The sequence below is a fragment of the Chaetodon trifascialis genome, chromosome 4 (assembly GCF_039877785.1).
Source record: "Chaetodon trifascialis isolate fChaTrf1 chromosome 4, fChaTrf1.hap1, whole genome shotgun sequence".
In the NCBI taxonomy this organism is placed as follows: Eukaryota; Metazoa; Chordata; class Actinopteri; order Chaetodontiformes; family Chaetodontidae; genus Chaetodon; species Chaetodon trifascialis.
In genome coordinates, this window is record NC_092059.1 from 20648732 (window position 1) to 20666159 (window position 17428).

General features: G+C 43.2%; 1 protein-coding gene across 1 annotated transcript in view; it reads right to left on the reverse strand.

Annotated features, from left to right (window-relative positions):
* Positions 1 to 1664: 1664 nt before the first annotated feature.
* ap1m3 (adaptor related protein complex 1 subunit mu 3) overlaps positions 1665 to 17428 on the reverse strand; it is a 26029-nt gene continuing 10265 nt past the window's right edge. The window contains exons 5-12 of the mRNA XM_070961241.1: positions 15730 to 15877; positions 14583 to 14709; positions 10129 to 10271; positions 9452 to 9523; positions 9000 to 9158; positions 6889 to 7014; positions 6239 to 6314; positions 1665 to 3212 (exon numbers count right to left, since the gene is read on the reverse strand). Of these exons, the coding sequence (XP_070817342.1) occupies positions 3190 to 3212; positions 6239 to 6314; positions 6889 to 7014; positions 9000 to 9158; positions 9452 to 9523; positions 10129 to 10271; positions 14583 to 14709; positions 15730 to 15877 (874 nt within the window). The 3' untranslated portion in view covers positions 1665 to 3189. The remainder of the gene's footprint in view (positions 3213 to 6238; positions 6315 to 6888; positions 7015 to 8999; positions 9159 to 9451; positions 9524 to 10128; positions 10272 to 14582; positions 14710 to 15729; positions 15878 to 17428) is intronic.

The window sequence follows — 17428 nt, forward strand, 5'->3', positions numbered from 1 at the left end:
GGTCACACAGTTAAACATTGTTGGAGTGATGACGGACAGCAAACTGAAGGCACAATGCACAAGGCAGCGGCCTGTAGGGGCTGGCATAGACTAGCACCACTGTCTGTCTGTCTGTCTGTCTGTCTGTCTGTCTGTCTGTCTGTCTGTCTGTCTGTCTGTCTGTCTGTCTGTCTGTCTGTCTGTCTGTCTGTCTGTCTCTTTAACACACACATAGACACACAGATAAAAGGAAGTCTCACGCTGTGTTTTTACAACACGTGCAGAAATCCTGTAATCCTTACATGCATGAATCTTTTTAGTTGAACTACAGTATAAAGTAGCAGCAGCAGGTTGTGTATTCATGCATGACAGCAAGAGGTGTGCAGGGAGGCAGGTCTGATCCTGAGGAGAGGAGTGTGTGGGAGTAGAGGATCCTGTCAGGCCAAACAGAGAAAATATTCCAGCACAAACTATTTAAACCAGACGAACTGTGTTCCGATAGAACTTACTGTCAGTCCTAGTGAAAATGGATATATTTTCCTTAAGCGAAAGTATATTTTTTTTAGTATTTGAAGTGTGTTCAAAATGTGTACAAGTGCATGTCGACTTGTATCACAGTGTGCTTGTGATGGACTTGGGCTGTCATTAATGTGCTGTTGGTGTAGTCTTACTGTGTTTTTAAAATGATCTATTCATACTGCTGTGACCCCATGTGACTCACCTACTGTATATTATAGCGACATCTCTCACAGTCATGGATGTCTGCTCTCATTTTAAGGCATATTGAACAGTATGTAAGAACTGGCCACCTGTCGAGGTCACTCCACACAAATAGGGGGCAGCATATCATCAGAGTATCCACTAACTGCTGCTCACTACACTCTTTGGTGTCCCAGACTGGGACCAAACACAGACTCTGAACTGTATAAAAACTGTAAAAATAACTAGAACTGTAAAAATGAATCTAAAATTGCCCCTAGGTGTAAGTGTGACTGGCGACCGGTCCAGGGTGTACCCCGCCTCTCGCCCCTTGACGGCTGGGATAGGCTCCAGCCCCCCTGCAACCCCGGAAAAGGAATAGCCGGGTGTATGCGATGGATGGATGGATGTAAAAATGATGATGGTGAAACAAAGAAAACATTGCTTTAGTACTGCTCATACACCTAGGTTACATGTAAGCCTACAACTAACAGATTCAGTTGGTGTGTGATAGTAACTTGAAGTTATCATAGAGGGTCAGTTCAGGATCGGTTTTGATCTCTCTCCATCTGTTGAGTGAGTGACCCTGGCTGAGCAGGTTTTCTCACTGCCCCATACAGTTCTGTTGTTCTTGGGTCAATTCTTGTCTTTTTCTCTGTGCACATCCTTGCCCAGTATCAGCCCTATCTATGCCTACCTAACTAACTTTTGGCTAAAACATGTGAATGAACTTCCCAAAATTTACTTTAAAGGCATTGCACTCACCAAACTTGCAGCTCCTCAATCTTTAAAGACCTTGAAAGAAACAGTTTTTAATCAAACCCGTTTCCTGTATGTGACATCTGGGGTTAAATGAGCTCAAAGCACATCTGTCCACCAATGAGTTAAAATGTTCATGTGCTTCATTTTAATGCTTCAGGTCATATTACTCATCTGTCATAATTTGCTCAAACAGCCAAGTACAAAAAGTCGATGGTATTCTTAAACAAGATACAAAAAAATGTTTATTTCCAAATATATCCCTTTGCTTCCTATCGACACACAGTATTTGATAAATTAATGACAACACGTGATAACACACACTAACAATCCTCATTGGTGCCTGACAAATGTCCTGACATAAGATAATAGAATGATTGTAATGGGAGGTTTTGTACGTAAGAGCAGAGAAGAATAACTGGACACAGGCCTCTGTTTTGCTGGTGGCAGTGCAGCTGAACTGATGTGCTGCAGTGCATGCACAACAGAGGGAGTGAATTACACCACAGACTGCTTTGAAGACACATAGGGGCCTGCAGAGGTCGACAAAAAGAGTCAAGGAGAAACAATTACCTCAACATATTGTCAATATTCTCAGACTCTGCAAAGAAATCCATTCAGGTTATTTTACCCCCCCCCCGTTTTGTCCTTCAGACATTTTCCACAGGGGACTAACTAGTACAGTATAAACAACAGATAAAAAATATGACAAAAAATTCTGCACCGTGCTCATTCCTTCAGTCTCTGCCTCATAGCGGCAAGCTGATTTCCAGCACAAGGACAAGGTTACAGGCCCCATGGGAATGCGTCAATGGTATTATGTTACACTGCCAACGCCTCCGACAATATTGTGCCTTATTAATCATTGATCTGGTCGCTGGTGTTAGTTTCAGTGCGCTGGGGATTATATTCACAGTGCAGAAGGTGGTGATTCGTAGGCATTTTTTTAAGGCAATGAACACTTAATATAGAGGTTCAAGCAAAACATGTAGCAGGACGAAGATTAACAACTTCTACTGTAAAGTGGAAATTGGGGACAAAACATGAGGAATAGAAGCCTGTGCAGTAAAAGATGCTGACGATGCCAGGATGTGGTGTAGTAGTTAAAATCCTGTATGGAGCAACATGTAACTTTCTCAAAACTTGCGATTTAGAAAAGTCACCCCTGTGCAATGTTATGGCCCTTTGAGAAATAAAAACTGGTAAAGGACAATCACGGTTACTGTATATTGGCACTACATAATCTGTAAAATGACATGTTCCATAGTAGAAAGCTACATGTCCAAGAGGACAAGCCAAGCACCAAAAAAGATAAAGCTTCAAATTCATAACAGTTCAAAGTTTTCTCTGTCTGAGGAAAATGTGTTTAAAAACGACGCCTTGTTCCCCAAATTCTGCTCTAAATTAACCTCGAGGGATATGACATTAAAAGCAAAGGGAATGAGAGCTCGGCAGAACCGCACGGTGTCACAAAGTCATCAGTTCATTATTCGCGTATGTTAACATATTACTGGAGTCCTGAGGAATCCTTAAAAAAAAAAAATCACAGGTCAGAGGTGATGCAACAGCCTTTCCTGTCGGCGCTGAGGATGTCGTAGAGGAAGAGATGATGTCTTATTTCCGTTCAGAACGGGGAAAAATGTCCTCCTGCACTTGTCCTCTGCTGTCCGTTGCAGACGGGGAGCCGGAGGAACGGAGAGGAAGACATGAACAGAGAGAAAATATCCATTCGTCTAGCAGCATCTGTGCCCTTTAGTTTGTCCGGAGCTGGTAATCTGCCAAGAAATGTAACAGCGGAGCATTAACACAGCTTTCTTCCCCTCATCACCTCTGTACGTCACATCACTACCAATTTAAGCCCTGTGAAAGCCCCAAACAAGATCTGCACGAACACGAGCATTCTGCGAAAGCACATCACCAACATTTAACACATTCCCTCCTTCACTCTTTCTCAGACTTTCAAGAGTCTGGTCAGTGTTTGCAATATCTCAATCTTCAATGGACAACATCTGATTTACTGAGTTATTATGTTGCATATCCAGGACTGGCTAATAAGAAGATAACACTACATGACCAAACGTATGTGATCACTCCTGTCCACGTGTTTCTGTGGACTCACGGTGTGGAGCTGTTTTTCATCCTTCTGTTACAATTAATAGAAATGCACAATGATATTTGAGACAACGTTGGGTTTTCATCTTTCTGGTTCTGAGAGAGAACGTTCTGTGCCGGGTTCTTTTCCAGAGGTAAGAAAAGCTCATTTGATCTCACATTGACATGCTAATATCACAAACAGCTAAAAATCCATCCTTAGAACATCACTCTAGTCAACAGTGTGTTGTGTCTTATACATTTACTCAGTGTTTCCAGTAAGAAGTGCTGCAGTGGATGCAGATTCGATTCAGAATATGAACAGTAAACCCCAGGAAAACGTTTATTTATTTATTTATGTTTTTCCAGAAAGACCAATTAAAGTAAGTCAATGGAAGATCGGATTGAGTTCCAGAAGCTGGTGGAGGTCGCTCCAGAGATGTCGTCAGGATCTCTGTGGAAAAATGGTTTTTGCAGCTTGTGTTGGAAGAACTTGACAGGCCTGCACAGAGCACCGACCTCAACCCCATTCAACAGCACACGGATCAACCTCAAAGATTTGTGGTCACTGAACGAGCAGTTTGTTCATTTCTTCCAAAGCTAAGTGGTCAATCACGTTCAAATGGATTTGAGTACAAAACCAGCCTATACAAGCACTGCACGTAAGACTTATAGCTCAGCAGCCTCTTATTAATGACTGACTTATCAGACTGTAATTGTTTCAGTGGCTTTAGCAGTCTTTTAAATAGGTTTAATGAGAGCTGACAGCGAGAGAAGGGCCTCACTGCTGAAAGCTGCTGATTCGGTCAGGGATAATGATGATTCAGTCTGGTCATTTCACTTTGAAAATTCAGCGATAAGGATTGATTTGCACATGTACTGAACACCTCTGCAGCCATCAGTGGCCAACCTCACTGATGCTCTCGTGGTTTAATCAAATACCTGCAGCCAGGATCCAAAATTTTAGCGAGAGCCTTTCCAGAAGAGAGGAGGCCGCTACAGCAGCAGGTCAGTGTTCGTGGGTTTGACATAGTTGTGTAATGTTTGGGTGTCCACAAACGTCTGGCCATATACTGTCCTGAACAGTTACACTGCAGCACAATACAATGCATAACCTCAGGTTATGTAACACCGATCCAAAAATTGCATTTCTTACAAATTTCTGCAAAAACTGCATTTTCGTTTCAGGACATCAGCTGAAAGGTGCAGCTGCAGTGTGATGCTGCCTGATCATATTCTGACCACTGACAGTCTCATGTTCTTACTGCCGTACCGTGCGGCTGCTAAATGCCTGTTCATCACTCATTAATAAGTCAGCACAGTCAGTGTACAGTATCGGGGTATTGTTTAATCAGTGTGAGTGTGTCTGCATGTAGTGCTGAGTGAAACGTGATCATCACCCTCTTCTCTCCCCCGCCCTCCCCAGGTTGCTGATGGTAACGGTGAGAGAAAGGTGATAGCCTTCTCTCCAGTGGCCCAAACTTCATCACTCTCCTTTCTCTCACTCTTACTCCCTCTCCTTTGCTTCCTTGCTGATGTTACAGCAAGGCAACAGTAACCTTGGCATCAGGTGAGAGCCACCCTGGGAGCCTCCTGGCACTCTGTGGCATCGTTCAACCTCTGCAGCCCCTGATTCCTACCTCACATATCCAGGTAATGAATATGATGGATGTTATAGAGCCAGGTTCATTCTTAAGGTGGACGGCAGGTATGAAACTTAAGGATTTCTGGCTGTAGTCCAGTGGAGGGAGTGGGCTTTCATCTCCATATCACTGAAACCACTGAGCTCGTACAGAGCATTTGCTGCAGTCTCATCAACAAAGTGTAGCTTTAATGTGGCAATATGTAATGATTTGTGATCTGTCCAACAATCAAGCATATGTTTCAGGTAAAATGTCTCATTAGCAGGTTGATAAAAGTTCAAAGCTCCCAAAAACTGAAACATCTTTTGAAGTTTGTATGCCACGGTGTCATCCTCGAGTGTGACAGATGTGATGCAGATGTGTTCACTCCCAGGGCAGCGCTTGCATCTACAGTACAGATCCCAGGTGCCAGCTTTGTAAAACAAGTTTTACTGCATTCTCTCGACTTTGCAGTAGCCCCGTTCGAATTTGGACAACCGAGACACAAAGAACTTTACGCCACAAGCTATCAGGCTTGTAAAATTTCTATCACTGGCATCCTGTGTGGTGTCAGTCTGAGCCCCTGAGGCCATGGCTCATGGTGATGGAGCCAGGTAATGGATATGATGGATGTTTTACTGCTGGGTTCACTCCTAGGGCACACACTGAATAGTGTTGCAGAGAGGCTGATCCCGACACTGCTCTCGTGAGGAAAACATCATATTTAACCTCCCGGTAACCTCTGATTTGCTAATGTGTTTGGACTTTGGACAGAAAAAAGGAACGGCTAAACTGGAGTTCGTAAGTCCGACACACTGGTGAAACTGGGTATCCTTATCAACGTTCAACCCTTAATAAATAACACCGAAGAATGTTTCTTTTTCTGAACTTTGACTGTTGCTTTGGAGAAATATTCTTATTAGGAAGCAGTATTTTAACACCACAGTCCCTGACCTCTTGTTACATAACATAAAAAAATGCAATGCAGATTTAAAGTTTTGGAAGAAGAGAGTTATCAGAATTGATTGATTGTGTGTGTGTGTGTGTGTGTGTGTGTGTGTGTGTGTGTGTGTGTGTGTTGTTCTTACCTCCACTTTGCGTGATGTAGCGCACCCATGGTAACGCCTGGTAACCACTCTTCTCTATGATCTTTAGGTAACGCACCTAGTGAACACAGACAGGTTACATAGAATTATTTCACTGCTTCACACACAAACACACATCAACATCTACTGCACACAGTCTGTATGCTTCAGTGTGTTCATGGCAGCCTACTCTCTGTCCACTGAAAACCATGTATATCCAAACTGTGATTTTAAATTTTTCAACAAATTGATGGACTAACTGTGGCTTTACAGGTTGAGGAATCGCTCCTCCTTCTAAAGCTAAATTAACCATTTAAGAATGATGAATTGATGAATTACAGGAAATAACGCTGCCTGCTTTGTCTCCGGGTTACGCACTTGGAAACATTTATTTAGCTTGCTTGAAAAAGCACTGTACAATAAGATAAGGAATAGGCTTTGGATTGTAAGCGGAGAGTGAGTTGTGATTTGAAACTACAGAAACGTCCCAGACCGAAAGGACTTAAGAAGTTATTTATTTGGTCTGGCATGGGTGAAGTCATTTGTAATGACTCTGAAGTGCAGCCATGTGTGAATGTCAAGCAGTGCAAAAGTGAAAAACAAGGAAGTAGGAAAGGAAGGACTGTGTTCCAGGTGTTAACAAAGAGTCTGACCTGAATCCCCGACACAGTGAAATAGGGGATCTCAAAGTTGACTGTGATTGGTCTCTTCGCATCCAGCTCTTCACTCTCCACACTGGGTAACCCAAAGTGCGCCCGCATCATGTACTCCTTACCACCCTAAACATGCAAAAACACACAAGAGAAAAGGCCACGAAGCATCTGTAAAACCTTTCATTCAGAGTGTGCTCACAAAGCCTTTCAGATAAGAGCGTTCGGACTGTTTGATGAGTTCTGCTCCCAGCTCTCTGACTCCAATTACTACAAGGACTTCGTATTCACTGCAACATGAGACAAGTCCAGTGTCAGATATCAATTTATGGGATTTAGCATCCGGCAAATATCTAGGCTATGAACACAAAAACAACTGGTTAATCATTGCTTATAACAGTGTACCATATGATCCGAGCAGAGCCTGTTAGCTTGTACTTTGGTTTGTAAATCATGTTACCATTTCGACTGTAAAGCCGCTGAAACTTTGGTTTCAAAGCAGTATTTTAGTCATTTTTCTCAAAAACACCCTTGCTTATCAGGACTGTGTGGGCGTGGCCTTATCAGTTACAACAAAGTAGGTGACATCGACTTTTTCCAGCTGAGCCGTGCCCACTTCACACCAGTGACAAGAGCTCGGACAGAAGCACAAACATGGAGACTCTCTCCTTGGGAAAAAGTGGTAGATAACTGTGTGTTCAAGCAGGACCCCATGTGTCACAGTACGAAGCGGATTGGGAAAACAAGTTTCCAGAACATCCCATTAGCTGAAAAAACCTAATCTAGATACTTGGCTATAGCTGATAAGAAAACATTTCTTTTTTAATAACGTACCCACACCCAATAAATGAGAAATCTACAACAGATGTGTACATTCATACTATGACAATCGCTGATGGACTTCTTTCTAAAAGCTTTGCATGCGGATACAGGAGGGGGCTGCTTGTCAATCAGGAGTTGTTAGTAACTGTACAAAGCTGAAGCAGCTGGATTGTGGATGAGGGTGTTTATCAGTCTCTTATCACAACAAGCCACTGCTCCATCTTTGTTTCCTCCATCAAATATTACACGTGAGCTGTGGTTTCCTGAGAGAATATGCAGATTTATAGTGTCCAAAGGTCGACGGAGAAACATGTCCTGTCGAGTCATACATGAGCTGGATAACAATACGTCACCAGTGATGGCAATTTTTAACCCTCCTTGACAGCCTGAAGGTGCAATGAATTAATGAGGGGATATGAGAGTGTGACAGATAAAAGGAAGCACAGCTGAATTAATGCTCTACAAGCTTTTTAAACTCCCTTTTGAAGAGTTTATAGTCTGGTGACAGCAGAGACTGACGACGAAACTGTGAAAGGAACAGCAGAAAACAGAGAGATAAGATGTGAGCCTGTGTGTGTGTGTGGGGGGGGGGGGGGGGGGGGGACCTAATGTGACAAATAGCTGCTGTCTAATATTTTAATATTTGTCAGTGTCAAAAAACAACTTCATTTTTTGACACCGGGGCTGGTTCAAGCTTATGTACATACCAGGTGTCAAGAGCGATGGGAGAAGTGCTCTGATCTTTTTAAGTGAATGCTGCAGTGCAGAAAGCTACAAAGAAAAGTCCTGCATTCAAAATCTCTCTTCAGTAAAAGTACCTATGATGACAAGAGAGAACGGCCCATTTCAGAATAATGTAAATACTGTTATTGGATCATACATGAGTATATGTACCCAGTTACTTTCCACCACTGTGCATTATACTGATGCTGCTGTGTGATGGGTAAAACCCGATCGTGGTGGAACGAGATACAAGCCTGATTGTGATGCTGTGAAAACTGAAATAGAAACAGAATTTTTGAACATCCCACAACTTTCCAAGTCTGTAGCTGCTCCTGTCCCAACTTGTCTGAAACGCGCTGTTGGCATCAAATTCAGAATGAGCAGATATCTAGAAAAATCTATGAAGCTGATGAGGTCAAACACGAAATATGTTGTACTGTAAAGAAAGAGCAAATGATCACATATTTATCTTTTAAACAGCGTCTCAGCTGTTTTGGAATCAGCATCAACATCTACTAAACGCATCTCAGGTTATAAACTGTGACATTTTGTTGATTTGCCGCACTAACAGGGAAAGACTTGATGTTCCACTGCACCGCGCTCTTCTCGGGCACCCACTTGGTGCTGCCTGTGCTGGTCTTGAACTTGGGTGAGTCAGCATCGCTGGGCACTGGCACCAGAATGGACACATTGTTGGCGGTGGACCGACTCTTAAACTGACTCCGAGCCTGTGGAAGGTGACAGAGGACAGAGTTTAAATGTCACCTGAGGCCTTTAGCTTTAAAAAAAAAAGCATGCACATGCAAATTCAAATCAAGCAGGTCTTTATGATTATGCACAGCTTGTTATTTTGAGTCTGTGCGGCCGTCGCTGCCTCAAACAGATGGTAAGCGGTAATCCACCTGAGAAGCATGCGTCATAAATACTAAATACGTTTCAGAGAACGGACTAGATGAGCGGATAAGGACGTGGTGCTCTGCATGTGTGTGTGTGTTTATGTTTGCGTGCCACTCATCATTACCTTCACCTTGATCTCCACACGGCTGTGAGAGAACTTCTCAATCACGCTCTCGATCCATATGAGAGGCTTCACCTGTCAGACGGAGAGAGGGAGCGGACAAGGTCAGAGGGGCGAGCGCAGAGCTGGACTGCATCGCTACGACACACATCACCAGAGTGACACAGTGGAAAGGACAGAGAGAGATTGTGTTTGTACAAGGGAGACGATAACTGTTAAGAGGGCTCACAGCTCACATATATTTCAGGCACAGCAGCCCCACTCAAGTATACTGGACACAAGGTCACTGGGCAGCATGTGTACGAGTGGATCAGGACGAGTGGCGACATGGGCCAGTCTTAGCTCACTGAACTGCTGTTTATCTTATATTACCTGTCATTGTAACTGTCCATTTTACTCTCTTTGGAGACTGATCATATCTGATGTTTTATTGACCCCCTGTGGACAACGTTATATTATAGTTCATTATTGTGATATTTATGTTTTTCTCCCCTAGAAACCACACAACAAGTGTAAACCTACTCAGTCTTCTAGTAAAGTTGTGATTGTATCGGTGTGCACACCGGACTGTGAGACAAATAAGAAGTGTGTTCCTGGTGTTGTTGGTATGTAGGTGGTTTGAGTATGTGTGCGTGTGTGTGTGTGTTCAAGAGACACACTGGTTGGCGTGTCCTACTCACTGTCGTGTTGAGGCGGTACGACATGAGCTCGCTCTCGCCGTCGGGGGGGATGAAAGAGATGGTGCGGTCGTTCTCGAAGCGTGACAGGCGGACACACTGATGGAACTTCACATCCTCCAGCTCCACCGTCTTACTCTTCTCTCCTGACACACACACACACACACACACACACACACACACACACACACACACACACAGAGATACACAAAAAAAGACTGAGAGCCTTCCAAGCAGTCTTGGGGGAAATCAAGGTCAAGGTAATGATGACTGACAAACATTCACTCTGCCGCTCTCTCTCTCTCTCTCTCTCTCTCTCTCTCTCTCTCTCTCTCTCTCTCACACACACACACACACACACACACACACACACACACACACACACACACACACACACACACACACTGTACACGCAGTATGCTACCAGATCCATCTGCCCTCTTCTTGTCCCCCACTGAACAGTTATTTAGCTGCCACACATAAAGACGCACACACACACACACACACACACACACACACACACACACACACACACACACACACACACACACACACTGCCTGTCTTCAAAACCTGCTGCCATCATCTTGTCCCCCACTGAAGCCCATTCAGCCGCCTCACAAACACATCCACACAAGCACTAACACGAGTAGATAAAGATTGTACTGTGAGCAGGAGAAAACACACATCTGTTACTGAAGTTAAGAGGCACTTCTTCATTAATATGCCAAAAAAAGAAACAACTGGGTTGTCGTCAAAGCTTCTGATTTATTTTTTGTGGAATTAATCCACCACACTAATAAAGGTTTATTGTTAGGGTCTTATTTCATGAAATGCATCCACAAGGAAGTCTTTATGCCAGTGGGAGATGTCACATCATTTTCCCCACTCCATCGTTAGTAATATGACTCCTATGACTTAATACTTGGTCTAGAAAATGACAGACAGTTGTTAAAAATGGCCATCACAGTTCAGCACAAGCTACCATCTTCAAACAAATTTGCAATATTTTACAATTTATTGGTGTAAAACAAAACAAAACAAAACAAACAAACAAGCTGAAACAAGTGAATATTTGGCCTTCTTGCTTGATAAATAACTATAACTTTATTGCTCATTAATGCTATCTTGATTAATCAATTAACACAGAATTAGAGTCCAGTTACCAAAACGACTGAGGTGAGGTTGGTGCTTTAGCCTTCATCTAACTTATATTTCTAAAACTCTACTGGAGCACCACAGAAGCTGCCATACACAAAACTCAGCAGATTGTGTCAAGCAGATCCTTTTCTTCGTGAACAAAATTAGACTTTTCCAGACAATTCCTGTCAAGGGTGGAGCAAGAGTGCAGCGCTGGTGCAAAGGGCAGTTAAAAGCGAGACCTCCTTAATGGTGGCATCTGTAGTCTGCTGGAGAGCGGCTGATGTTCTCCTCCTCTGTGGTTAATGGAGGGTGCTGAGTGGTGGAAAACTGCTGTAATGACTGTGGGCCTGTGGGCCTTCAACTAAATCCCCCATTCAACAGTCAGCGAGAGCCTGCCTCACCTGCTCTGAATGCAACCCTGGACCTAAGGCCTGTCGGAGAGAATGTCTGTGTGTGTGACTGTGCACGCGTGTGTGAATGTGTGTTCATGTATTTGTGTGTGCAGCTTCCTTGTTCAATGTTCAGTCTCTTGAGTGTGTGTGCATTGCGTGAATAGGTTTATGTATGCTTGCTTGCAACTTACTCTTTTCTCTATTGATTTTGCTTTTGCGTGTGTGTTTATGTGTGTGTGCTAGTGTGTGTGTGTGAGACACTTCCTCATGCATAAGAGGGAACTGGCCGAGGTGAGGTCTTAGGAGAACACAACAGTCCTGGATAAGCAGAGCAGGGAAGCCCTTTGGAACGTCTCCTGTCTCTTTATTTCTGTTTGTTTTTATGCCGGTAAGACACATGCATGCATGCACGAACATGCATGCGCGCACACACATAATCAGGTGCATGCTGTGTTATCAAGACAAGAAAGAAAGGTCATATGGGACACTCTCTGTCATTGCTAGGACCTCAGGGGCTGGAAGAGGGGACAGACAGAGGAGTGTGTGTGTGTCTGTGTGTGTGTGTGTGTGTGTGCGTGTGTGTGTGTGTGTGTGTGTGTGTTTGGGGACATGTATTACTCGCGTTGCGGGCACATAAATCTGTTTACACAGTCACCTTGTGGGGATTCTTCCTTGTGGGGAAAAAAGGCCCCGTAGCGTAAATCATCCCATCTCAGGGTGAGGACTTGGGTTAAGGTTAGGGTAAGTCTCCAGGAAATGAATGTAAGTCTATGTAATGTCCCCAAAAGTGATGGAAACACGATGTGCGTGTGTGTGTGTGTGCGCGGGTGTGTGCACGCCAGGTGAGGATTGAAGATACGGCAGCCTCCCCTGTGATTCACCTTTACAGCTGCTCTCACCTGCTTCTGTGCTTTTAATACACAGCAGGAGGAACCTCATCTGCTTTCTGTCTGCTGTCACGCAGTGAAAAAAGAGACACACGGAGCCATTTTGTAAACGTTGCTGTCCAGACCATCTTACAGTGTTGTGATATCACTGAGATGGGCAGCCTAAGAGACACTTTAATAAAAATGTCTTAACGTGGAAAGGCTGAATGGACAGAACACAACTTAATTTAACTTCTTGATGGTCGATTCGTCATTGAAATCACCTAATTTGGTGATTTCTCTTTTAAGACAATTAATTAGAAAATAGTCACATTAATCAGTGCTAATAATAATTGTTAATAGTGCTCAAATGTCCTCATAACAGACAACAACTCTAATAAGTAATTATGATTCAAATTTGTCGTCACTCAGGTGTTACATATGACCTGATATTTCAGAGAAAAAGCCATTTGTCTTGACTCATTGGTGTCTAAAACAACTGGCTTTTTGCATGTTGGTGCACCAGTTTTTAATTTGAAAATATTACAGATGTGATATTTCTTTTAAGTTCCCTTTAGTGACTATTCTGGACTACTGCCAGCAGAGGGCAGTGTTCAATGATTTATGGGTTTTCTCACATTTTTGGCTGAGTCCAGCTGTGATAAAATGTGCAGATCAGGCAAATATGATAAACACCAAATGACTGCAAAATGATAAACTGCTGAGGATGTGAGTGCAAAGCCCATTTTAATATTTGTATAAACATCCAGTGCGTGTGTGCGTGTGTGTGTGGAGGGGGCTGGGGGGGTGCTGTATCTGTCAGTGTTTGTTTGATCACAATTTCTTTTGATTTTTTTTTTTGAGGTTATGTTATTTCCCAGACTGCAACACGCAGCAGTGGGATTGTGGGCTTCATACATAGGATATCTACAGACCCTCACCTTTCATCTGCAGGGCTGTAGCCTGGGGTGCGGATTAACTCAAAGGCAAAGAGGCTAGACAGTGATGGAGCCTCTCCCCTTCGGTAAGGAGCGGCAGGGGGGAAGAAATGTAGGCAAAAGAGAGGAAGGGAAAAAAGAGAGGAGAGCTTGGAGGGATAGACTGGGGGAGACGGAGCAGTGGGAGACATTAATGGGAAAACTGGGAAAGCAGTAGGAGAAGAAAAGGAAGATGAGGAAGGATGAAAGCTAAGATGAGTGTGGAATCTGTAGATGTGAGGGGTTTAGACAGAAAGAGGAGGAGCAGGTGGAAGTGCGAGGGGATGTTAGAGTTCAAGGAGCAGAGGGTGAATAGGCATGTGCTCACCCATCAACCAGCAGCAGCTTTACAAATCATTTTCACTATTCAAGCATTATTCTGGCAAATGTATAGGGTGGATTATTCCACTGCCAGCTCGACGTGTGAAATAAAGAGCACTAACTGAAAGGGAAGACAGATAATGAGATGAACTTATGAACCCAACCAGAAGCCATACAAGCATACCACTATATTACACTACAAAAGACTGCGTTGTTCAAGAAGCAGCAGAATCCGACTGTCAGACTAAACAGTTGTGTTTAGTTGCTTTGCATTTCAGTGATTCCAAACGAGGAGCACATGTACCCCAGGCGGTGCAGCAACAGTTACCAGAGAGCACACAGAAAGACTGCAGCTCAGCCAAAAACACAAATTTGGATTTGATTTCAAGCAGTTCTTCTCATCCATGTGGTAAACTATTATACATGCAAACCTGACCGTGCTGCAAAAGCAAAATCAATCTTTCCATAATTAACAGATGTCAGTAAAGTCCACTACAGAAGAAGACATTTGGAACATGAGAGGTGGTGGGAAGAACAGACTCTGGAGCTTGTCTTACAGAACTGTGGGAGTACCTTCAACAAAACAAGTTTGGCAACCGCTGACCTAAATAAAGGCCAAAATACAACAGCAACATTTTAAAACCAGTCCTGCTGAAAGTATTTTAAGATATAACTGCACTTCAATTATTCATGCCGACTTTGCAGTTTCCTATAAGACACGTAGAACTAAAGAGAGTGAGACTGACTCACGGTTACTTACTGCCTGTGATTTCAAACAGCACTTTGTCATTGAGGCCCAGTCTGAGCTCAGGCATCCCTGACAGCACCACTTTGAGCTTGATGGTGCCCACTATTTCACTCCGCAGGACGCTGCCATTGGCGCTCACCTGTAAACAGAAGAGCATGATGTTCAACATGTGGAGTCTTACTTCATCTGAAAGTAGGCCTGAAACTAAGGATTATCTTCACTGTTGATGAATCTGTCAATTATTTATTTGCACTTTAAGTTGCTTTATTAAAAAAAAGATACTCCACAGATCGGTAGTAAGACTCCTGCGAGAAGTAAACAAACCGGCTGATACCCAGATCAACCTTTCAGCAGATCCAGACCGACAGAGGGACAAGCCTGAAAAGCTCTCAGCGTGCAGTGTGAGAGATGTAAGCTGGGCATTGATGTGGAAGAGGATGAAGAATCTCTGAGAACATTAAAAAAACACTCCCTGGTCACAGAAAAGGAAGCGGCGATGGCAGCTCTCCAGCAGTGTTTCACTTTCCTTCGGCTCAGAAAATCCTTCCAAATGTTGTCCTTGAGGTGTTGCTTGAAGGATGTTCTGTTCTGCCTCTTTAGCTGCAGGAAATCAGAGCCTTTGTCTGTATTCCTCAGTAAATGGGTTCATCGCGTCGCCTAATAACATCAGAGTGAGTATTACTTTGTGTGTAGTGTAGCTGCAGTGTAAGGTTAGAGGGAGATGAAGTCACTCCTCACTGATTGTTGAGATCAGAGACTGCTTCCTTCGTAATTCAAGGAAAGAGGAAAACTGCTTAGAGAAGTCAAATTATTACTATTACTTATCCTCTTGTCTTCATCATAATTCCGACATACTGCATTCGTAGCAAGATGTGCTCCATTCCCACCAGCGAGGTGACCAGCAAGGCACCACTGGTGCCCCTAAAAACCTCATTCTGATAATGGGAGCAGTGAGTGCTCTGCTAACACAGTAAAGTATCACCTCGGTAAATATCATGAATAGGATGACAGGGATGACGCCTGCAACACGACATAAACCATCAAAATCTGCCCGTCCAGGATGTCTGTGACTCTTTCTGTCTCTTTGTGGGGTCATTTTTTACTTCCTGAGAATACTTTTTCTAAGATGTGATGTTGACAAAGCAAATTCTGTCCTCACCAGCAGATTTACTGACTCAATGACGTCCATGAAAACTTCGTTCTTCCTGTACTTGATGCCCTCTGACCGCCAAGACACAGCGTTAGTGACGGTGGCAGGAGGTCGAGGGGCCCCGACCTCTAATTTATGACCCTGCTGGGTGATGTACCTGAAAGAGACAAAGGGAGAAAGAAGTCGTGACATGCGTCAAACCAGTTCCAAATTCAGTCTTTAACCCTGCTGAGCGGAACACATGAAAATCCATCAGCATAGTGTTAAAACTAATGGTCACACTCCTCATTACAATGTTTCAGCAGGACACCATATTTCCAATTTTGGAGAAATAAGACTCTTAATTTGAAAAAAACTAAAATAGGACATGGCAGCAAAGAGTATATTTTTCCGTTTTGCAAAATGAACCCCAAATCTCTTGAGGAACGTTGTTATATTTTGCATTAATCACCCCTCCCGACTTAAAATAAATGAGATATTCCAGTGTGAATGAATTAAAGAAGCTTGGTTTTCATGTTGTATGAAGATTATTCATGGGTGTAATTGGAAAACAGAGATTTACATAAACCCATTGTGACTGCAGCCACAGATAATGATGTGACTAACATGTATTTGTTTACCATATTAAACTGTGTTGCTTGGGTAAATAAAACCCCATCATCAGGTTTCTTAAAGGGCTTTGAGCTGTCAGGAGATGCCAGAACAGCTTTAATAGGTTTGGATTCTTCAAAGATTTGAACCTTTACTCGAAGTCCTTTCTTTAAAAATTTGCATCAATTAGTTTTTGTTGACGGTGGAAAATCTTCTGTCGTTGTTTACGTGGGTTACGATGCACTGATGAAGACAGACATGTGAGGGGGTTTCACTGTTTTAATGCTCATCAAGCCATTTAATGCGCAGACAGACGGCTGTGTGGCTGCCTGTCGCTTCAGGTGGGACTTTTTAATCCAACATTAGATATGCATCAGATGAAAATGTAGGTGCCTCTTGTAACATGACAGATACAGCACAATTTAGGGAAATTGAGATGTTGCACAAATGACAGCTGCTAACCGCACATAACCAACGCCTTCCTCACGGTGCAATCAGACTGAAAGTGAAGCAGAGCTCAGAGGGAGCACAAATTCTTTCATAATTACTGCTTAAACCTGGATTCATTTATTTTTGGGGGGGCATTTGGGAGCAGTGCAGCAATCTGTAAATACACTGAATTACCATCACCTTATAAAATTGACCTGGCAAACGTTTTAGCACATGTTGAATTGCTTTGAGTCTGTATAGGAAACACAGAACAATATTAACATTTACTTAGAGTTGTGTTTCTGCCCCCGACAACTTACATTAAACAAAGAAGTTCAATATTAACTCTCTGAGCTCTTAGCTTGGGTTTGTTGTCCACAAACTCCTGAAAGAAACGTGTGAAATGTGTAACTCTGTCAGCCGTTTGGCGGTGGGCGAGTAGCATACAGTCGGGTTTTAGAGCTTTTTTACGAAAATATCTGCTGTTTGTGCCTGGAAATGATGCCGATGAGATCAGGGAGAGTGAAGAAAAACAGAATCAAAAGACCCAGTGACCATTGGATCCATTATTATGATAAAAATATTGATCAGTGCAGCTTTAAAAAAGCATCATTCCATTAGTAAATAATGAATGTAAGTGCCCTATTGTCCACTTAATTAGGCCGTGACCGTGGCAAATACAGATCAG